The sequence below is a fragment of the Epinephelus lanceolatus genome, chromosome 23, assembly GCF_041903045.1.
Source record: "Epinephelus lanceolatus isolate andai-2023 chromosome 23, ASM4190304v1, whole genome shotgun sequence".
Classification (NCBI taxonomy): domain Eukaryota; kingdom Metazoa; phylum Chordata; class Actinopteri; order Perciformes; family Serranidae; genus Epinephelus; species Epinephelus lanceolatus.
In genome coordinates, this window is record NC_135756.1 from 30,007,490 (window position 1) to 30,024,879 (window position 17,390).

General features: G+C 42.5%; 1 protein-coding gene across 3 annotated transcripts in view; it reads right to left on the minus strand.

The window, feature by feature from the left end:
• Positions 1-16,267, minus strand: part of LOC117249642 (NXPE family member 3-like) — a 28,231-nt gene extending 11,964 nt beyond the window's left edge. Inside the window, exons 1-7 of one of the 3 annotated variants that reach the window (XM_078165344.1) lie at positions 16,071-16,267; positions 15,917-15,993; positions 14,146-14,226; positions 12,621-12,770; positions 10,775-11,224; positions 10,190-10,485; positions 2,260-2,330 (exon numbers count right to left, since the gene is read on the minus strand). In XM_078165344.1, the coding sequence (XP_078021470.1) occupies positions 2,260-2,330; positions 10,190-10,485; positions 10,775-11,224; positions 12,621-12,710 (907 nt within the window). In that variant the 5' untranslated portion in view covers positions 12,711-12,770; positions 14,146-14,226; positions 15,917-15,993; positions 16,071-16,267. The remainder of the gene's footprint in view (positions 1-2,259; positions 2,331-10,189; positions 10,486-10,774; positions 11,225-12,620; positions 12,771-14,145; positions 14,227-15,916; positions 15,994-16,070) is intronic. The other 2 variants (XM_078165346.1, XM_078165345.1) reach the window with 2 other exon arrangements.
• Positions 16,268-17,390: the final 1,123 nt, after the last annotated feature.

Below are 17,390 nucleotides of genomic sequence, written 5' to 3' on the forward strand. Positions count from 1 at the left end.
GTTGTATCTCATTACATGTCATAAAAGCGTTCTCTTCTTCAGCTCTGTGCCTCAGGGGTCCATAGTCATACCTGTAAATGTTGTGGATGTACTGTGGGGTATACGGATTCAAACAGTCATACGGATGGTGTATCAAACATGTCGGATGAACTGGAACCTGGTCCATTACCCCAAAACCTAATAGGTAAAAAAGACACAAGGCAAACTGTTCTATAAGTAAGTAAAGACTCAGGAGACAACATCACTGCATAGAATAAATACTGATCCAGGAAGCAACATGTGTTTTACTGTGAAAATTTTGATTTCATATAAATGATGTGGTGAAAGTGTGATACATTTTACACACTGTAGATTACAAACACAAGGTGAAGAGGATTATAAAATGCAGCTACATTTTAGTAGAATGGTTTCAGTAAACATGACAGCTAAGATATCTTACTATACAATGACGAAAACTCTGTCTGTTGGGGTGTGTGTGTGTGTGTGTGTGTGTGTGTGTGTGTGTGTGTGTGTGTGTGTGTGTGTCTGTTCCATGTTTTTCTCCTCACTGACTTAGTCAATCCATGTGAAATTTGGCACAGTGGTAGAGGGTCATGTGAGGATGTGAATGAAGCAATATTACATCAATTGGCCAAAGGGGGCGCTATAGCAACCGACTGAAATGGCAAACTTTGAATGGGCATATCTCATGCCCTGTATGTCGTAGAGACATGACACTTTGCACAGAGATGCCTCTCCTCATGAGGAACAAATTTGCCTCAAGAACCCATAACTTCCGGTTATATAAGTTCCCTCATGGCAAAATTTGGAAAACTTACTAAAACTGAGCTTCTATAAGGCAATGAATATTGCGGAGGGCATGGCTCATCGCATAAAAGGTGTATAACATCTCAAGGGTTTCTTATCTAGGCCTAACCGCCATATCAATTTTTACTAAACTTGGTAGATATGTAGAACAGGACGCCTCAAGGTGAATGGAGAAATTTAACTCTAACTGGCAACTGGGTGGCGCTATAACAACAGAAAAGGGCTTAAAAATGGCTAAAATGCAACCGATCGCTGTGGCTCCCCCTGTGGCCGAATTTTGTTGGGTTTTTTTCTAATTTTTGGTATGACTAAGTCATGGTATGGTATGTTGTACATAATCACGGAAACTGTCAGAGTGTCATTCTGTCTGTCCCACGTTTTTCTACTCACTGATGTGGTCAATCTATATGAAACTGCACATAGGCATTGAGGATTGGCATAGGTAGAAGGTGACAAAGCTACCAATGGGTATGGACTAGTCTGAATGTAACCAGTTATTTCTATTCATTTGTTTTTGTATAATACAGAAATCTGTCATCTCAATCAGCTGTGGTAAAATTGATGAATTCACAGGTTAAAACTATTGTGGTTTTAACAGGGAATGTGTTAGTAGCAGAATTGATAATTACTTTGGTATTATAACCCAATACAAGCTACATTAGTCTGATCATAGATAAGACTGCTTAGATTAACAAAAAAGGAGTTGTGCTTAAAACCACATCATATAACAGCCGAGTGCTGCTGATGGTGTTTCCACATTATGTAGTAACTGACTATATTGACCTTTTGTACTCTGCAGCAGATGTTTACAACTTCAGTCAGTCAACGGATATACAGTTGTCACTGTGATAAATTACAATTATGCTACATCTGAAATATAAGACAGCTACAACATAAAAACTTACCACTGTGACACGTCCTGCTCCAGTCTTTGTTGCGAAGATGGTCCGTAGTCTATTGGCTCGTGTTTCTTCACTCAAATTGATGAGGTGAGCAGCCGCCGTCGTTAGCTTAGCCACTGCTTGCTGAAAGCGGCAGCCTCCGGAGGTGAAATCAGATAAGGTAAGGGGTGTGACATTTCCGATACACACTCTAAGTGTTTCACCAATCCCAACAGACTGAGCAAGCTGACCAATCACAGCAGACTGGGCTGCTGGGGAGGTGGGACATAAGCCCAAACAGTGTTTCAGACAGAGGTGCTGCAGCAATTAGCAGTATAAGAAATAATGTCTTTTTTGAACATTAAAGCACTGAAATCTATTCCATTTTTGGGGTCATATTACAAATATGACCCCAAAAATGAGCATAACAGGACTTCTTTAAATTGGCCTGAATACATTTTTTCTATAGGAGAACACTACCCAGAAGTAATAGAATATTTTTTCTTACCTGTCACATTCAGTTTTGAATTATTATCATTATAGGTAGCGGTGGCATTAAATCATGGTTTACCTTCCTCTTTTGGCAATATGCTGACACTGTCAGGTCCTGAAGCCTGAATGAGGACTTTCATGTTGACACCACTGAAAAGAAGCACACATAATAAAAAACCCTCACTCACACATTAACAAAAGAAAGCAGGACAAACACTTTGAATCATTTTATGAAGTTAAATCTAGAAAAATCAAGCACTTGCCACTTGATATGTTTTGGCTTCCTTTGCCTGAGCTCGACAAACCCTAAAGCCTCAGTCAGAGAAAACCAGTACCACAAAGGTTGTTATCAACTTGCTCTGTTAACACAGGCTTTCTTCATGCTCTTTATGCGTTCCTATGAAATGAGTCAAATCCCTTGTTCAGTGCGTCGTTTGACTTTTAAAAATGATCGATCCCTGCCACCTATTTCCACCTATTTCCACCGAGAGACTACCTCGCCAGGAGAAGAGCAGACAGTAGCTCCGGAGAGGGATCTTCAGTCAGCAGCTGAAGCAAGTCAAATTCAGCCGGTACAAACCCCACTGCCAGAGGTCACAGTGGATTGGCAGGCTGACCAGTGGCCTTAAACCTCCACCTGACTTGCTGAGCGCCACAGCATAAGGCTGGCAGCCTTGATGTTTAGCAGCCCACGTATGTAATGTGTAAGTGGATCTGGTTTCATCTGAAGTGGGCTGGAAAAACAAAAGACACAGCCTCTGTAAAGGCAGGAACAGAAAGTTTCTGGTGGCGAAATGGGGTGGTCTGGGACCAGCGCAGGGTCTTGTGCTGGCTGAATACAAGTGTCTACAGCTGCTAACTGAGGGTCTGTCTCCAGGCCACCACTGCAAAATATATATAACAGATTTACTGCTTGTGTGTAGATACACTGCTTGTGTGTTGTGGTGGGTGCCAGTCACCTGTTGATGTAAGTGGACTCCATTTCTATGCTAATTAGATAGCGTTGCACATGGTCAGCACTGTAGAGGAGCTGAAGTAAGGGTAAGGCACTCAGGAGTGCACATAAACAACATATCCTTTGGGTTTTCCAAGAAAGAGTCCCTTACATAGAAAAAAGTTCATATGTTGTTTATCAAAGTCAGAAAAGGTCTCAGTTCTTCGCTTACATTACACTCTGTGCACCCATTGGCAATACAACGATTAATACATGTATACAGAACCTTTAAACCTGCAATAATTAATATTTTCATAGTAGCATTGAGTCCACTGACTGTGTACTCTGCAAGGTGTTGCTTACAGTGATGAACCAGGCCATTGGAAAGTGTGCCAGGCTTTGAATTAAAGTTTTGTAGTGGCCAAACAGTGGAATTACAACTTCATAGTCTTCTGACTTACTGGGTGAAAGATGTCTGTATATCTGTGGAAACATTTTTTGAACCCCATGAAACAACTTGATTCACTGTCAAAATTGGAACCATTCAGCCTGATAACAAACACAAAGAGTCGCACAATAAAATAATTTATCACAAATTAAGTCAGCAGATCACTAAACCAGATGTAGCCAGCTCAGCGGGAGAAGTCTCTAGTGTGCTTGCTCTATGGGCCTAATAATGTATAAATAATAATCACCTGAGTTTGGAGCTCAGCACTTCAGAATGTTATAGCATCTTTTAGCTTATTGTTGTTGTTGTTTTATTTTACAGCCTACTACTTTACTTTTTGGTTGAGTATGACAGCTCTCATTGACATGTTTTATTAGGTAGCAAGGAGCGTTTTTATCAAAGAAATCTCTAATTACCCAAGTCTGCAGGATCTACCACTATACAGCAGACAAAGTTAGCAACTAGCAGATTGCTAGTTGCATGGCGGGGCATTTAGCAACTAAGCCAGATATTTGGCGGTGGATTTGGCGGAGACCAATAGAGCTCAGGTGCTTATCCACAGCCTACATGTACAGAAACAAATTGAAATGTGAGGATCTAGAGGGACGTGATCGAAGGAATAATCTCAGAATCTACGCCTTACCTGAAAGAAGTGAGGGAAACAACATTGTTGAGTTTGTGCGGACTATAATACAGGAGAAACTGGATATTAATGAAGTCATCCATATCAAGCGCGTACACAGGACCAGTCCCAAATGAGCGGCTCAGATCAATTATTGCCCGTTTCCAAAACTACAGCATGAAGCAAATGGTGCTCCAAGCTGCCTGGTCCAAGAAGGACATCTGCGTGAAAGACCGCAGGATTTATTTTGATGTGGACTTTACAACTCAGGTGTTTCAGGAGCGTGCAGAATACAGACAGGTGAGAAAACAATTACAGGAGAGGAAGATCATGTCCCGTATACTTGTTCCAGCGAGACTAAAAGTATATCACCCAGATGGGAAGTTCAAGGTGTTTGACAATCCCAAAGACGCTGCAGAAGGTTTGCGAGATGTCGTCAGAGACCCAGAGGAAGTGAAGGGTAAGGGAAACGCTTAGTATGCTGTTTACAGAGATAGCACTGGCGATCTGAACCGGTCAGTGGTGGAAAAAAGCACTTTTAACGTGCAAACTTATACGGGACACATTTGCCCCCATATCTACCGTTTTAGCTCGTTTCGCGGCTGCCGGCTGCATCCGCCTCCCTCAATACTGAACCAATTTTAAAACGAGTTGTACCTATGAATCATACGCACACATACACATGGGGAAATAGAGCCCAGGTTGAAAAATACTAAAGTTATCCTTTAATTCTTTAGTAAATTTTGGGCCGAATCTTGCGAAAACTATTAAACAACATAATAATGGACAAGCAGAAGGTGGCTGGAATGGGGAAAGTAAAGTATTGCAATCTATATTTCTTGGAGAAATGAATGAGAGTGAAATAATTTCTATTGTGATGAAATTTAAAAATAAGACTTTGGCAGTGATGGGATTGACATGATCATTGTTAAAAAAACATTGACTGCATAATTAAACCTTTAACTTACATTTTTAATCTTTCCTTTTGTACAGGTATTTTTCCAAATAGAATGAAAATTGCAAAAGTAATTCCACTCTTTAAAGCAGGAGATAAACATAGTTTCACTAATTATAGACCGGTATCATTACTGTCACCATTTTCTAAAGTGCTGGAGAAATTAAATTGGATTATCTTATTGAAAAAAAATCAATTGTTAAGTGAGAGTCAATTTGGTTTTCTACGGAAGACGAGAACGGCCATGTATTTTTTTGTGTGTGCAGTGTTATCTCGTGATAACGACTTATTATTTCGTTATCTCGATGTAACAAAGATTGTTTTCCCGTGATAATTGTCAAGTCTGATGATTGCACACTGGTTAATGTGATCGTCTTGATTTCAGCCTACAAGAGCCGCTGTGGTCCTGCTAGATGCCTCCTACTGCTGCTGTTATCATTGGTAACACTTCTACTGTTATTATACACATATGATTATTGTCACATACCGTATATTTCCAAATAGTCGCCCGGTGGCAAATAACCACCGGGCACCTAATAGCAGCCGGGGGTTTGACCCCATCTTGGGTATTAAACGCTGGTCCGATTAAACGCCGGGACGATTATTTCCTCATTCATTGCCTCAAGGAGGGACAGCCCTGCCTGCAGGGCTGTCCCTCCTTGAGGGACTGTTTGCACTTTTACGTATGGGTCGGTGGTGAAGTGACGCACATGACTCATGCTACAGACGGACAGACGGACAGACAGCCACGTATCTAAAACAGGTAATACATCTGGCTACATCTTTCCCACATCAAATATCCGTGATCACCTACACCCGCATGCGTAAAAGCGCACACAATTCCGTGTCCTCTCACCACGGATGCTGTGATTTGATGGCCCGGTACTCATTGTAGCCCACTCTTATAAGACCCAATAATAATAATGATAATAATAATAATTAAAATTTAAAAAATTAATAATAATTAAAAAATTACCAGAGGAGTTCACTGAAAAGCAGGTCCACAGTAGCTTATTATTATTATTATTATTATTATTATTATTATCAGTATGATTATCATTATGATTATTATTATCATTATCATCATTATTATTATTGGGACTTATAAGGGTGGGCTACAATGAGTACCGGCCATCAAATCACAGCATCCGCGGTGAGAGGACACGGAATTGTGTGCGCTTTTACGCACGCGGGTGTAGGTGATCACGGATATTTGATGTGGGAAAGATGTAGCCAGGGGTCCGTTTCACAAAGCAGGTTTAGTGAAAACTCAGAGTCTGTTAACCCTGAAATGAGGCAAACTTTGAGTTTTCCGTTTCAAAAAGGGAGGTAACTCCATCCAGAGAAAGAGGGGTAACCCTAGCCTGTTTCAGAGAGAGAGGTAAGTTAAGCTCTCGGTCAGTTATCGTAGTAACAGACTCTATGAACCTAACCTGGTCGGGACCAGGTTTTTCTCAATGGACCTCGAGTTTCTCTCTGTCTCCGCCCTTTTTCAGAGCCACACACTCCATTTGATTTCCTCATTCATTCAGTCAGCAGGCGAGTTTTGGCGTAGCCTAGTTCTGCCGTCTGTCATTTTAAAAAATCATTAAAGAAATCAGAGTCAGTATATTAGAAGTCCATTAGGCACAGTAGGTGGCGACTTTTTTCACTAACATGGCATGTCCTTTTGATAACAATCCCGTGGATGAAGGTGCAGCATTACTGCGCAGAGAATTAAATATTCGTCGGGAGATAGTTATCAGACTGTGCATAGATGTTCTAGCATTTCCAGACAATTACCTTTTTGAGCTGTACCGTTTCACATCACAGTCCATCATCTACATACACAACCTAATCCGTCCTTACATTTGCAACATTACCAATCGTAGTCATGCTCTCACATCCCAGCAGATATTGTGTGTTGCGCTGCGTTTCTTTGCAAATGGAAGTTTTTTGTACAATGTCGGAGACGCTGAGCACTTGAGTAAGGCAACTGTACGCAGGGCGGTCAGAAAAGTGTGCTCGTTTTACGGGCATCTGCCTTCTTTCTGTTGGCTGAGTAGAAGTCTGTGTTAGTTTAAATAGGCTTAATTATTTAACAGGACATGATATAGATGAGAAGACATTTATGTGTGTGAAAACAGCGTTATGTTGGGGATAAAACAACTGCACAGTCAAACAGCCACTTAATATTTACTTTACAATGTAAAACATGATCAAAATGAGGTACCCCCATGAGATTATGCCGAGGTCTTACCTGTTTGAACAATGTTTTTATATTTCATCCTAAACTGTTGCCAAATGCGCTTCTCCCCCACGAGATTGCACCTAAATGAAATAAATTAAATTAAATTAATTAAGCAGTTTTCCCATGTAATATTATTGTGATTGCAAATGACTACATTTAAACTTACGCACTGACCCGAGCAGCAATGTTCTCCCATGCCGTCTTCCTCTCTTTTGTAGCTGCAGCGGTGTTGCACTTCTTTTTGAAAACGTGTGCAAACTCACTGTGTGAGCGCATTAAGATTTCTAATTCTAGTGGGGTGAGAAACGCAGCCCTCCTCTTCCCCGTTGCCATGGTGACTCGTCGAATCAGGGCGCCATTGATGCTGGCTTTTTATAGTCGTGGTGCACGCGCTTAACTCCTGGTGAAACTACTCCGAGGTGATTAAACTGATTCAAATCAGCTGTTCTGGAACCGGAAACTCAGAGTTTCCTATCTCAGAGTAGATCAACTCAGAGTTCAGGATTAGACTGAGAGTTTGTTGAACCTGCTTTGTGAAACGGACCCCAGATGTATTACCTGTTTTAGATACGTGGCTGTCTGTCTGTCCGTCCGATGTGCCACTTCACCACTGACCCGTGCGTAAAAACGCAAACAGTCCCTCAAGGAGGGACAGCCCTGCAGGCAGGGAGAGAGCAGCTCTCGCGAGCTGCTCTCTCCCTGAATGAGGAAATAATCACCCCGGCGATTAATCGCCCCGGCGTTTAATACCCAAAATGGGGTCAAACCCCCGGCGGCTATTAGGTGCCCGGCAGCTATTTGCCACCGGGCGACTATTTGGAAATATACGGTATGTGACAATAATCATATGTGTATAATAACAGTAGAAGTGTGACTAATGATAACAGCAGCAGTAGGAGGCATCTACCAGGACCACGGCAGCTCTTGTAGGCTGATATCAAGACAATCACATTAACCAGTGCGCAAACATCAGACTTGACAATTACCACGAGAAAACAATCTTTGTTATATCGAGATAATGAAATAATAAGTCATTATCATGAGATAACAGTGCACAAAAAAAAGAAAGAAATACGTGGCCGTTCTTGTCTTCCGTAGTTTTCAAATAAACCAGTCCACAAGCTTTGCTCTAATGAAGTTAACAGAAGAAATTACCACAGCAATAGAAAGCAAGAAACACACATTTGGGGTTTTTATTGATTTAAAAAGAAAAAAAAAAAGCGTTTGATACCATTGAACATAAAATTCTTATTTCAAAACTATATTCATATGGGGTGAGGAGCATGGTTTTAAACTGGGTACAAAACTATTTAGATAATAGAAAGCAATATGTGCACTTTTCTGGTAATAGATTTGATCATATGAACATTGATTGTGGAGTCCCACAGGGTTCAGTCTTGGGCCTAAACTTTTCAATTTATATATTAATGATATGTGAAGTGTCAAAATCACTACAGTTTGTGTTGTTTGCAGACAACTTTTTTTGTTCAGGTGATGATTTAAAAAGTCTAACATAAGGTATAGAAAAGGAAATAGTGAAACTGAAAAAAATGGTTTGATGAAAATAAGTTGTCTCTAAATTTGAACAAAACGAAGTTTATGATTTTTGGCCATCAAAGAAAGGACGCTAATGTATCACTTTCTTTAGAAGGAGTTTTAATTGACAGAGTGTCAGAATTTAGGTTCTTAGGTGTGATCATTGATGATAAATTGACATGGAAAGCTCATATAGCTCAGGTAAAATCAAAGGTGTGCAAGAATATTTTTGTTCTGAATAAGGCTAAGTATGTGTTAAATTATAAAGCAATGAGGATTTTATATTGCTCACTAATTTTGCCTTATTTAAGTTACTGTTCTGCAGTCTGGGGTAATACATACTCTACCAACATGAATCCTTTATTTTTACTACAGGAAAGAGCAGTGACTGTTATTCATAATGTGGGTTATAGAGAACATACCAACAGGTTATTTATTGAATCAAGATTACTGAAACTTGAGGATATGGTTTAACTACAGACACTCACAGTCCTGTTCAGGGCAAGATGTAAAGTATTAACAGAAAATTTGCAAGATTTGTTTATTTTTAGTTCTGATAATGAAGATCATCGCAGGAAATTTAATTTTAAGCACCAATTTGCACGAACAACTTTAAAACAGATGTGTATTTCTGTTGCTGGGGTTAAGTTGTGGAATTCCTTACAGGGTGATTTAAAGGGCTGTTTGAACATATTTCAGTTTAAAAAAAGTTTAAAGAAAGAATAGTTGCATTGTATGAACTTGATAGTTAGGTTTCTATATTGTATATGAGTGTTGAGACAGATAATTAATTTATTTCTGTTTCCTTTTCATGTTAATGTTATATTGACTACAGAGTAACTGTAATCGGGCAGACCATCTGTTTCTATTGTTTATTTTTGTCTTGAGGGAGGGGCAGGTAAAATAAGATTTTCTTCTTCCTGCTCCTTTTTGGTCATGGAATATATTTTTGTTGATAGCTCTTTTTGTTTGTGTAACAAAAAAAATAAATAAATAAAAAAATCAGGATGTGTACTGGATTGACATTTGACTGTTAACACAAGTCCAAATAAATGCTAACACTGCTCCACATCCGCTGGATGTAAATAGGCCACTGGACTATCCAGTTTCTTAGGGAAAGTCAGGTAGTGTGAATAAGATTGATCATGTTGATTTGTATCATCTTAAACAGTAAAAATCTTTATAGTTGGAAACTTCTCACGAAGGGGACACATAGATAACACTGGATGTGTGTATTCATTAGAAGTCATGAAAAATGCCAGTCCTGTCTCTCTTCTCCCTCACCTTTGAAAGAGCTTCCTCTCGTCTTCCTTGAGGTTTGGTCTGTATATTTGCCTTGAGTGGCTGATTCTGGCATCACAGCTCAGCTTCTTTGGCTTGTAGCAGAACCAAGGCTCACCTGTACGGAGGTCAGTGTAGTTGCAAAGAGGTTTCTGGGTTGGACGTAGGCAGACGTTACAGAGGGTAGTTTCAGAGCGTGAGCCTGAGCGGAAAAGGCTGCTGAAGGTAACCCTGTCAGGATGTTCTCTGGTCACCCTGCTCAGCACTGTGATAGCCTCACTAGAGTGAACCAGCGTCACCTGGTAGGATAGAGAACCAGAGTTTTTGACTAAAAATCTACAATCAGTTGCTGGAAATGAGACCTTGGCTTTGTATGAAATGGGAAAGTACCATTGTTTCTAAAATGACAAAAAAATTTGCGTGATAATTCTGCCACTGTTATTACTAACTGCACGTGTTGTGCGCACGGTTTACAGGTGTAGCAACAGTAACAAAGGGAGACGAGCTTAGTGAACAGTCATGTAGAAGACGGATTAAACATCTACAGAACAACCACAGTTAACATGAGTTAAAAGTTTTGAGCATCACCTCAACCTGCGCGTCTCCTTCCCAGAGTAAAGAGAACACAGCAGAGTAACTCCCATTGAGATGATCCACCACTTGCCCAGCTACACCTGCACCAAGCTTAAGGTTGTGCAAGCGGGCGAGTAAGAAGTCCCCCCCATACTTCTTGGAATGGTCCTGAAAGTCAGACATTGTTATCATGACCTCCAGCTGATCCCCTACATGCCACTGTCCTCCTCCCCTCCTTGGGAGAATGTGGAAGGTGCTGTGAGCTGGATCACTGGTCTGCTCCAGGGAAACAGGAGATGGCAAAAGTGGAGTTTCAGGCCAAGCAATGGAGTCTAGTAGGAGGCGTTCTTCCAGAGCCTCCTCACGGGAGTGTGGCTGGAAGGTGCAGAAGCTGTGACGCTTGTCGGGGTCAGTGGAAACTGTTGATACATTGATGGTGGATTGTTTAGGATGGTGGACTTTATGCTGAAAGTGGCAGGGGATCAAAAGAGAGATGGTGACTATTAGATGCATCAAACAAATGTGCTGAAAGGAAATGTACAAAATAAGACAAAAGGGCCAAGAGATAAGACTGTATGAGTATTTTGGGGGGATTGATAGCTGCTGTTAACATCTGCTCATGGGAGAAGTTAAAGATACTCAATCTGTTTTGCACAAGTCAAGAACCTGATTTTTTTAAATTCAAATTCAAAAGGCCTGTTTCCACCGCAGGAACTTTGGGTTAATTTTACGGGGCCGGGGCCATTGGTGTGTGTCTCCACCGTAGGAACCACCCCTGAAGGACAGAGTTCTGAACTTTTACAGGGGCTAAACAAGTCCCTGCCTCGGAGTAGGTACTCAGAACAGCCCCAGAGACTCCTGGCTAGGGCTTGGGGATTGCTTGGTGCTGACTGGATATACTCAAGGCGGGATGTGACATTTTATAATTACTATGGTTATTGTAGATTAGCTGGACTAACCGTTAGCTGTTAGCTGTTAGCCGTTAGCGGTGCCTGTAATAATTCAGTAATTCAATATACGGTCTGTGAAAAAAAAAAAATTTCCAGCGGATATCTTAGTTATAACATGATTGAGCTAGCAAAGCAGTTTTGTGTTGCTATGTGTGGTATTTATTCAGTTTTGGGAAATCACGATGTCTAGAAAGCATCAGTGGCTGCAGCTGACAGGGACAGCTAACAGCAGCAGCAAAGCTAACATCAGGACGTCATCTGTTAAAAGCCTCCCGTTGTCGGATACGACATGAAACTACTCCAGTTAGCTCAATAATGTTGTAACTAAGACATCCGCTGGAAAAAATGTTTTTTTCATGGACCGTTTATTGAGTTATTGAGTTAATACAGACACCGCTAACGGCTAACAGCTAACTATATCCCTACGCCACTACATCGCCCCAGTCAAAATGATCGCACAACGATTAGGTCACATCCAGAGCCTGGTAACTTTACAGGAACCTTCCTCCTACTCCGCTCTCTCAGGGGAGACACGGCAGTTGAGAGGGCTGAGTGAGAGGACGTTCCTGTAGTAGTTCCTGCCCCCCAAATAGTACCAGGAACTTCTTCAGTGGAAACGGGCCTATAGGTTTCTTTATGGATGCTGCAAGGCCCTGTTTACTAAAATGTATATGTCATTGGCCCAGAAGCACTAGAGAGGCTGTTTGACACCTGGTGGTTTGACATGACAGAGGAAGCTTTTCACAGCTGTGAGACACATTGAACTGTACTGCATACAGTACAGGGCTGGGAATACAGTTGCAGGATTCAGAGGGAAAATACCTTTTAACTCAAATGATATTTATGTGCAGTAAGGAACATTACTGTAATCAGCATCTACCCTTCAAGCAGTCCAACAATCATATTCTTACCTGCATGTTTAGTAGCACAAAGACTAAGACAAAGACAACCAGTAAGACGAAGATGATGATGCTTGTCCTATTAGAAGTGCTGGCCTTCATGGTTGGTGATCAGTCTTTATCTCTGGCTGCAGCATAGCACTGTAACCACTTTCTCTGGTACTGGATTAAAAACAAAAAAGAAAGGGCGGATGAGTCATGGCCTTGTAAAAGATTATGTTTGTTTCTTTTAGTTGGTGAGAATGTGTCGCCACAAACGCGACAAACATCCACTAACTTTGACGGCGTTTTCTGCGAGCACGGCTGAGCCATTTTGTATCGCTACACGTGTTTCTAGTGGGACTATGTTTACAAGCACAAGAGTTCAGCGAGCCACCAAAGGACTGCCTTGCAGATTTACTATTGGTTCTGCAACGTAGGGAGTTTTTTTAAACGCTGAAATTGTATCCGCCCATTTAAACACAAAATCAGGGAGAAAGTCATCAGGCTTTAGTTAAGCTGTAGTTAACACCTACAGTAAATAATATCACTTGTGTGGCATGAGGAGGACAGTAAAGGTTGTTGCAGCAATGCTCCCTTGGGAATTACACCCAAGGTAATTATTGAGAATGCTTTAAGGTAATGAGGACAAACAGGTTTGAATGAATCCACTGGGTCAGAGACATGTTGCCATAAAAAGATGGAATTTATTTAATAAAAATGAACCAATATGCAACTTCAAGCTATAGTGTCATGAACACCAGGATTAAATAAAGACCTAATCAGTGATAAACTAATAATAACTAGCACTCAGGCAGGGGAATTTAGGAGAGTGAGGACAGGGCTGGGGCTAGACTCACAAGTCAGTCTTTAGACGCTTTGCTTAACTAAAGACTGATGACTTTCTCCCTGATTTTGTGTTTAGATGGGCGGATACAATTTCAGCGTTTAAAAAAACTTCCTACATTGCAGAACCAATAGTAAATCTGCAGGGCGGTCCTTCGGTGGCTCGCTGAACTCTAGCGTTTGTGTTGCTATGTGTGGTATTTATTCAGTTTTGGGAAATCACGATGTCTAGAAAGCATCAGTGGCTGCAGCTGACAGGGACAGCTAACAGCAGCAGCAAAGCTAACATCAGGACGTCATCTGTTAAAAGCCTCCCGTTGTCGGATACGACATGAAACTACTCCAGTTAGCTCAATAATGTTGTAACTAAGACATTCGCTGGAAAAAATATTTTCTTTACGGATGAGCACACATTTGATAAAACGGAGTTAAATCTCTCGGCATCCATTTTTAAGCTCTCTGTGTGTTTATTTCCTTGCGGACGAGAAAAGGGGGAGCGCACATTTCCGAGAAGGCGTGTCCTTTTCAAAAATGCAAGAGGCATTGCTTTGTTGCTGGCCGTTTTCGCCGGTGTGTTAAACACACTTTAGAAAGGAGTGTCCCCAAACTATCAGAAGGCGGAGATCTCTGATTGTCTGGTGGCGAGACTAGGCTGGGGCTAACCACGACAGCAGGGAATCAAAAAGGGGAGAGGGGTTCACAAACTAACCACCTGTGACACTGCACACCAATGAAAAAGGAATTGTGAGAAACACCACCAGGGGACTGGACTGCTGCCCTGCACCCACAGCACCTGTCAAAAAAGGGAAAGAGGGTGATTAAAACACTGTCATGAGGTGCTAAAGATAATCCTGTTCTGTTTTGCCTCCTGTCAGGTCCTGGCAGGTCACACCTACATGTGAGGAATAAGTGGTGCGGGTCGTATTAGTCATTCGTAATGGTCGCGCGTCATGACAGCTGTTGGAGAACCTCGCCAGTGCGAGACAGTCTGAAAAATTTCACTTTTTCTCAGCTGTATTTTTAACTGACAGTTGTAATGAGTGGTGGAGCGGGCAGAATTTATCTATATGCAAACTGACTGAAGAGTGTTTCTGCATCAGTCTGTCTCACTGTGAGAGAGTAAAAAAAAGCTCATGCATGTGTGCGCCCAGCTCCACAATGACTGAGAAATGTAATCAAGCGTGCGTGAGGCTTTATGAGTCCATTAAGTCTATAACATACGGGCGTTAAGGGACCTTCACATAACTAAACAGTCCGTCAGTCAGCGGGTCAGTCAGTACGTTTACATGCACAGTTTAATTCCACTTTTAATTGGAATGAAAGGCCATTCCGATTAAAAGTGGTCATGTAAACGGTCATTCCGATTGAAAATTAAATCCGATTAAAGGGGGTGGTTTATTCCGTTCGTCATTCCGAATGAAAGAATTTTGTGTGCATGTATACACTCATTCCTCTTTAAATTCATTCCGGTCTTTCTGCGCATGCTCGTTTCCTTGCCCTTCTGGCGCGATGACGTAATAGCGCGCATAGCAACGGGCTGCATAGCAACGGGCTGAGATAGAGCAGTCGGACTTGTTGCACTCACCGGTTTCCATTCGCCACAGCACGGTCTTCTATCTCCCTTCTTCGACCTTCTACCTCCCTTCTCCTCCTCAACAGATGAAGCATTAGCAGAACAAGGTTGTTGTCGTACTGCTGTTTCAAGAATATAAGCAAAACACGCCCGAAAAAGGCACTAAGAACGGCGTCGTCAAGCATCTTGTTATCCGGAGCGAGGACTACAGTGTTTTATTCAAGTAAACGTGAACACGTAACATCCGCCCCGCCCCCTATCCAATCAGAAACGTTCCCTGGCCCAAACCTTGCCCAGACCTGAATAAAGGCGATTGAACTCATCTCCCGTGTAAACCCTCATTCAGAATGAATATTTCCCATGTAAACTACCTGCAAAGACTTTAATTCCGAATGATTTCATTCAGATTTATTTCATTCCGAATGAGAAGCCATCATGTAACCGTAGCCAGTGAGTGCGCTAACGGGAGTCCTGAGCATTTGAGTCTCCGTAACCATGGCAACGATGACACAGATTGACAGACCTGTCATTCTGTGACATTCTCCTCTGCAAATTCTGATTATTTTTCAGCTATGTCACGTGAAACTCTTTGAGTTAAATATTCCTCATGTCATTCCAAGCATGTAAAAACAGTTTATGCAGTAGAGCAGGGTGTGCACAGACATGAGGGACAAATTACGTCCGGTATTGATTCAGTATGGGACAGTAGCCTAGGCTACATTTTACTTTTCAATACGGAACGGTCCCGTATTTTACGGGACGAGTGGCAACCCTGGAGCCCCACAGAGGTCAGGAGGTTGAGAGCCGCAAAGGTTGGCGGCTCAATCACACTGCAGCAGAACGCATAACAATAATCAACTGGGAGCTGTGTGACACACAAGACAGGGAATGGTAGAAAACGCCGACCTACCACGTGGACCGAACCACACCCTAGGAGCTCCGACCGGGGCGATCCGTCTCCCCCAGCACCAACCAGTCACAGCCACACTACAACGAATACAGACCGGTCTCACCAATACGCACAGTGCGCACACAAATAAGGAGAACGAGGCAAAGCGCAATACCTGTATGGGTGAGGAGAGAGCCGAAGGTGTGCCACAATGGTGACCATGCCAAACAAAGCTTCTGCCCGCAGCGCTGCAGCCACCACCACAGGGACATCAGATGAAAAGGAAAGACAGGGGGAGAGGTGTGGCCACCCACCTGCATATTGGGCTACAGGTACGCACGGCGCCGCCCAGCAATTAGTTGTGGCCGTAAGCCTGGCACACTGCCATGCAGTGGCAGGGAGGGAGATGACCTCTGGCTATATTAGAGGGCATTCACACCTACCTCGTTTGGCCCGGACTTTCGGACTTTCCAGATAGTTCGGATCAAATTGACAGGTGTGAAAGCTCCCCCGGACCACGGTCCGGACTAAAGACCGAGTCTTTGGTCCAGCCTCAGGAGGTGGTCTCGGTCCGGACCATCCTGGACCAAGGTCCGCTACTGCGTAGTGTGAAAGCATGTTTTTGGAAGGTCCGAACTATCAGACCAAATACAGGACGTTACGTCACTTTCACCCCACGTGTAAGCTAAACAAAACAAACACAGTATGAGCCGCGGCAACACCTGGGGAGAGGAGGAGACAAGATTCATCCTTCAAATATGGGCGGATGATAGAATAAAAGCTGAACTTGAGAGAACACACCGGAACACGGAAACCTTCCAGCTGTTCGCGGAGTTGATGAGAGAGGGGGGGTACGAGAGGACGGCCGAACAGTGTCACCTCAAACTGAAAAAGCTGCGACAGGCTTATAACAAGGCGCGCGATGCCATTCGGAAGACCGGTGCGTCATCCAACGAAAAGGATAAATGTCCTTTTTATGATCAGCTGGACGGCATCCTTGGAACGCGCCCGACAAGCTCACCTGTCAGGGTGATGGAGTCTACACCCGCTGCGGGTGCGACCCCCAGCGCCGACACGTCATCTGGCAGTGGTCCCAGTGCTTCAGAAAGTGGTGAGTTGAGCCACATAATGTGTCTGCTATTGTCATCATTATTATTATTATTTGCAGTGTTATTTATACTTTGATTTCATGGGTGGACCCCAGGAAAATCAGTGGCTGCTGTGCATCTGCTAATGGGGATCCAATTACAAGAAACAAATAAACAAATAATTGTCCCTCTCTTGCCCAATAATCACACAGAGACATAAACACAAACAGAAACTGGTTGTTTGCGTCTATCTTCTGCCATTGCTGTGATGACTGTGCTGCATATAGCCTAACAACAACAACAACAACAACAAAACTTCATTTGTGATATGAGTACTCACAATGATCTGGGCTCAGGCATGTGCAGTGTTATATTTTATCAGTCATAAGGAGGGAGAGTACAGCTGC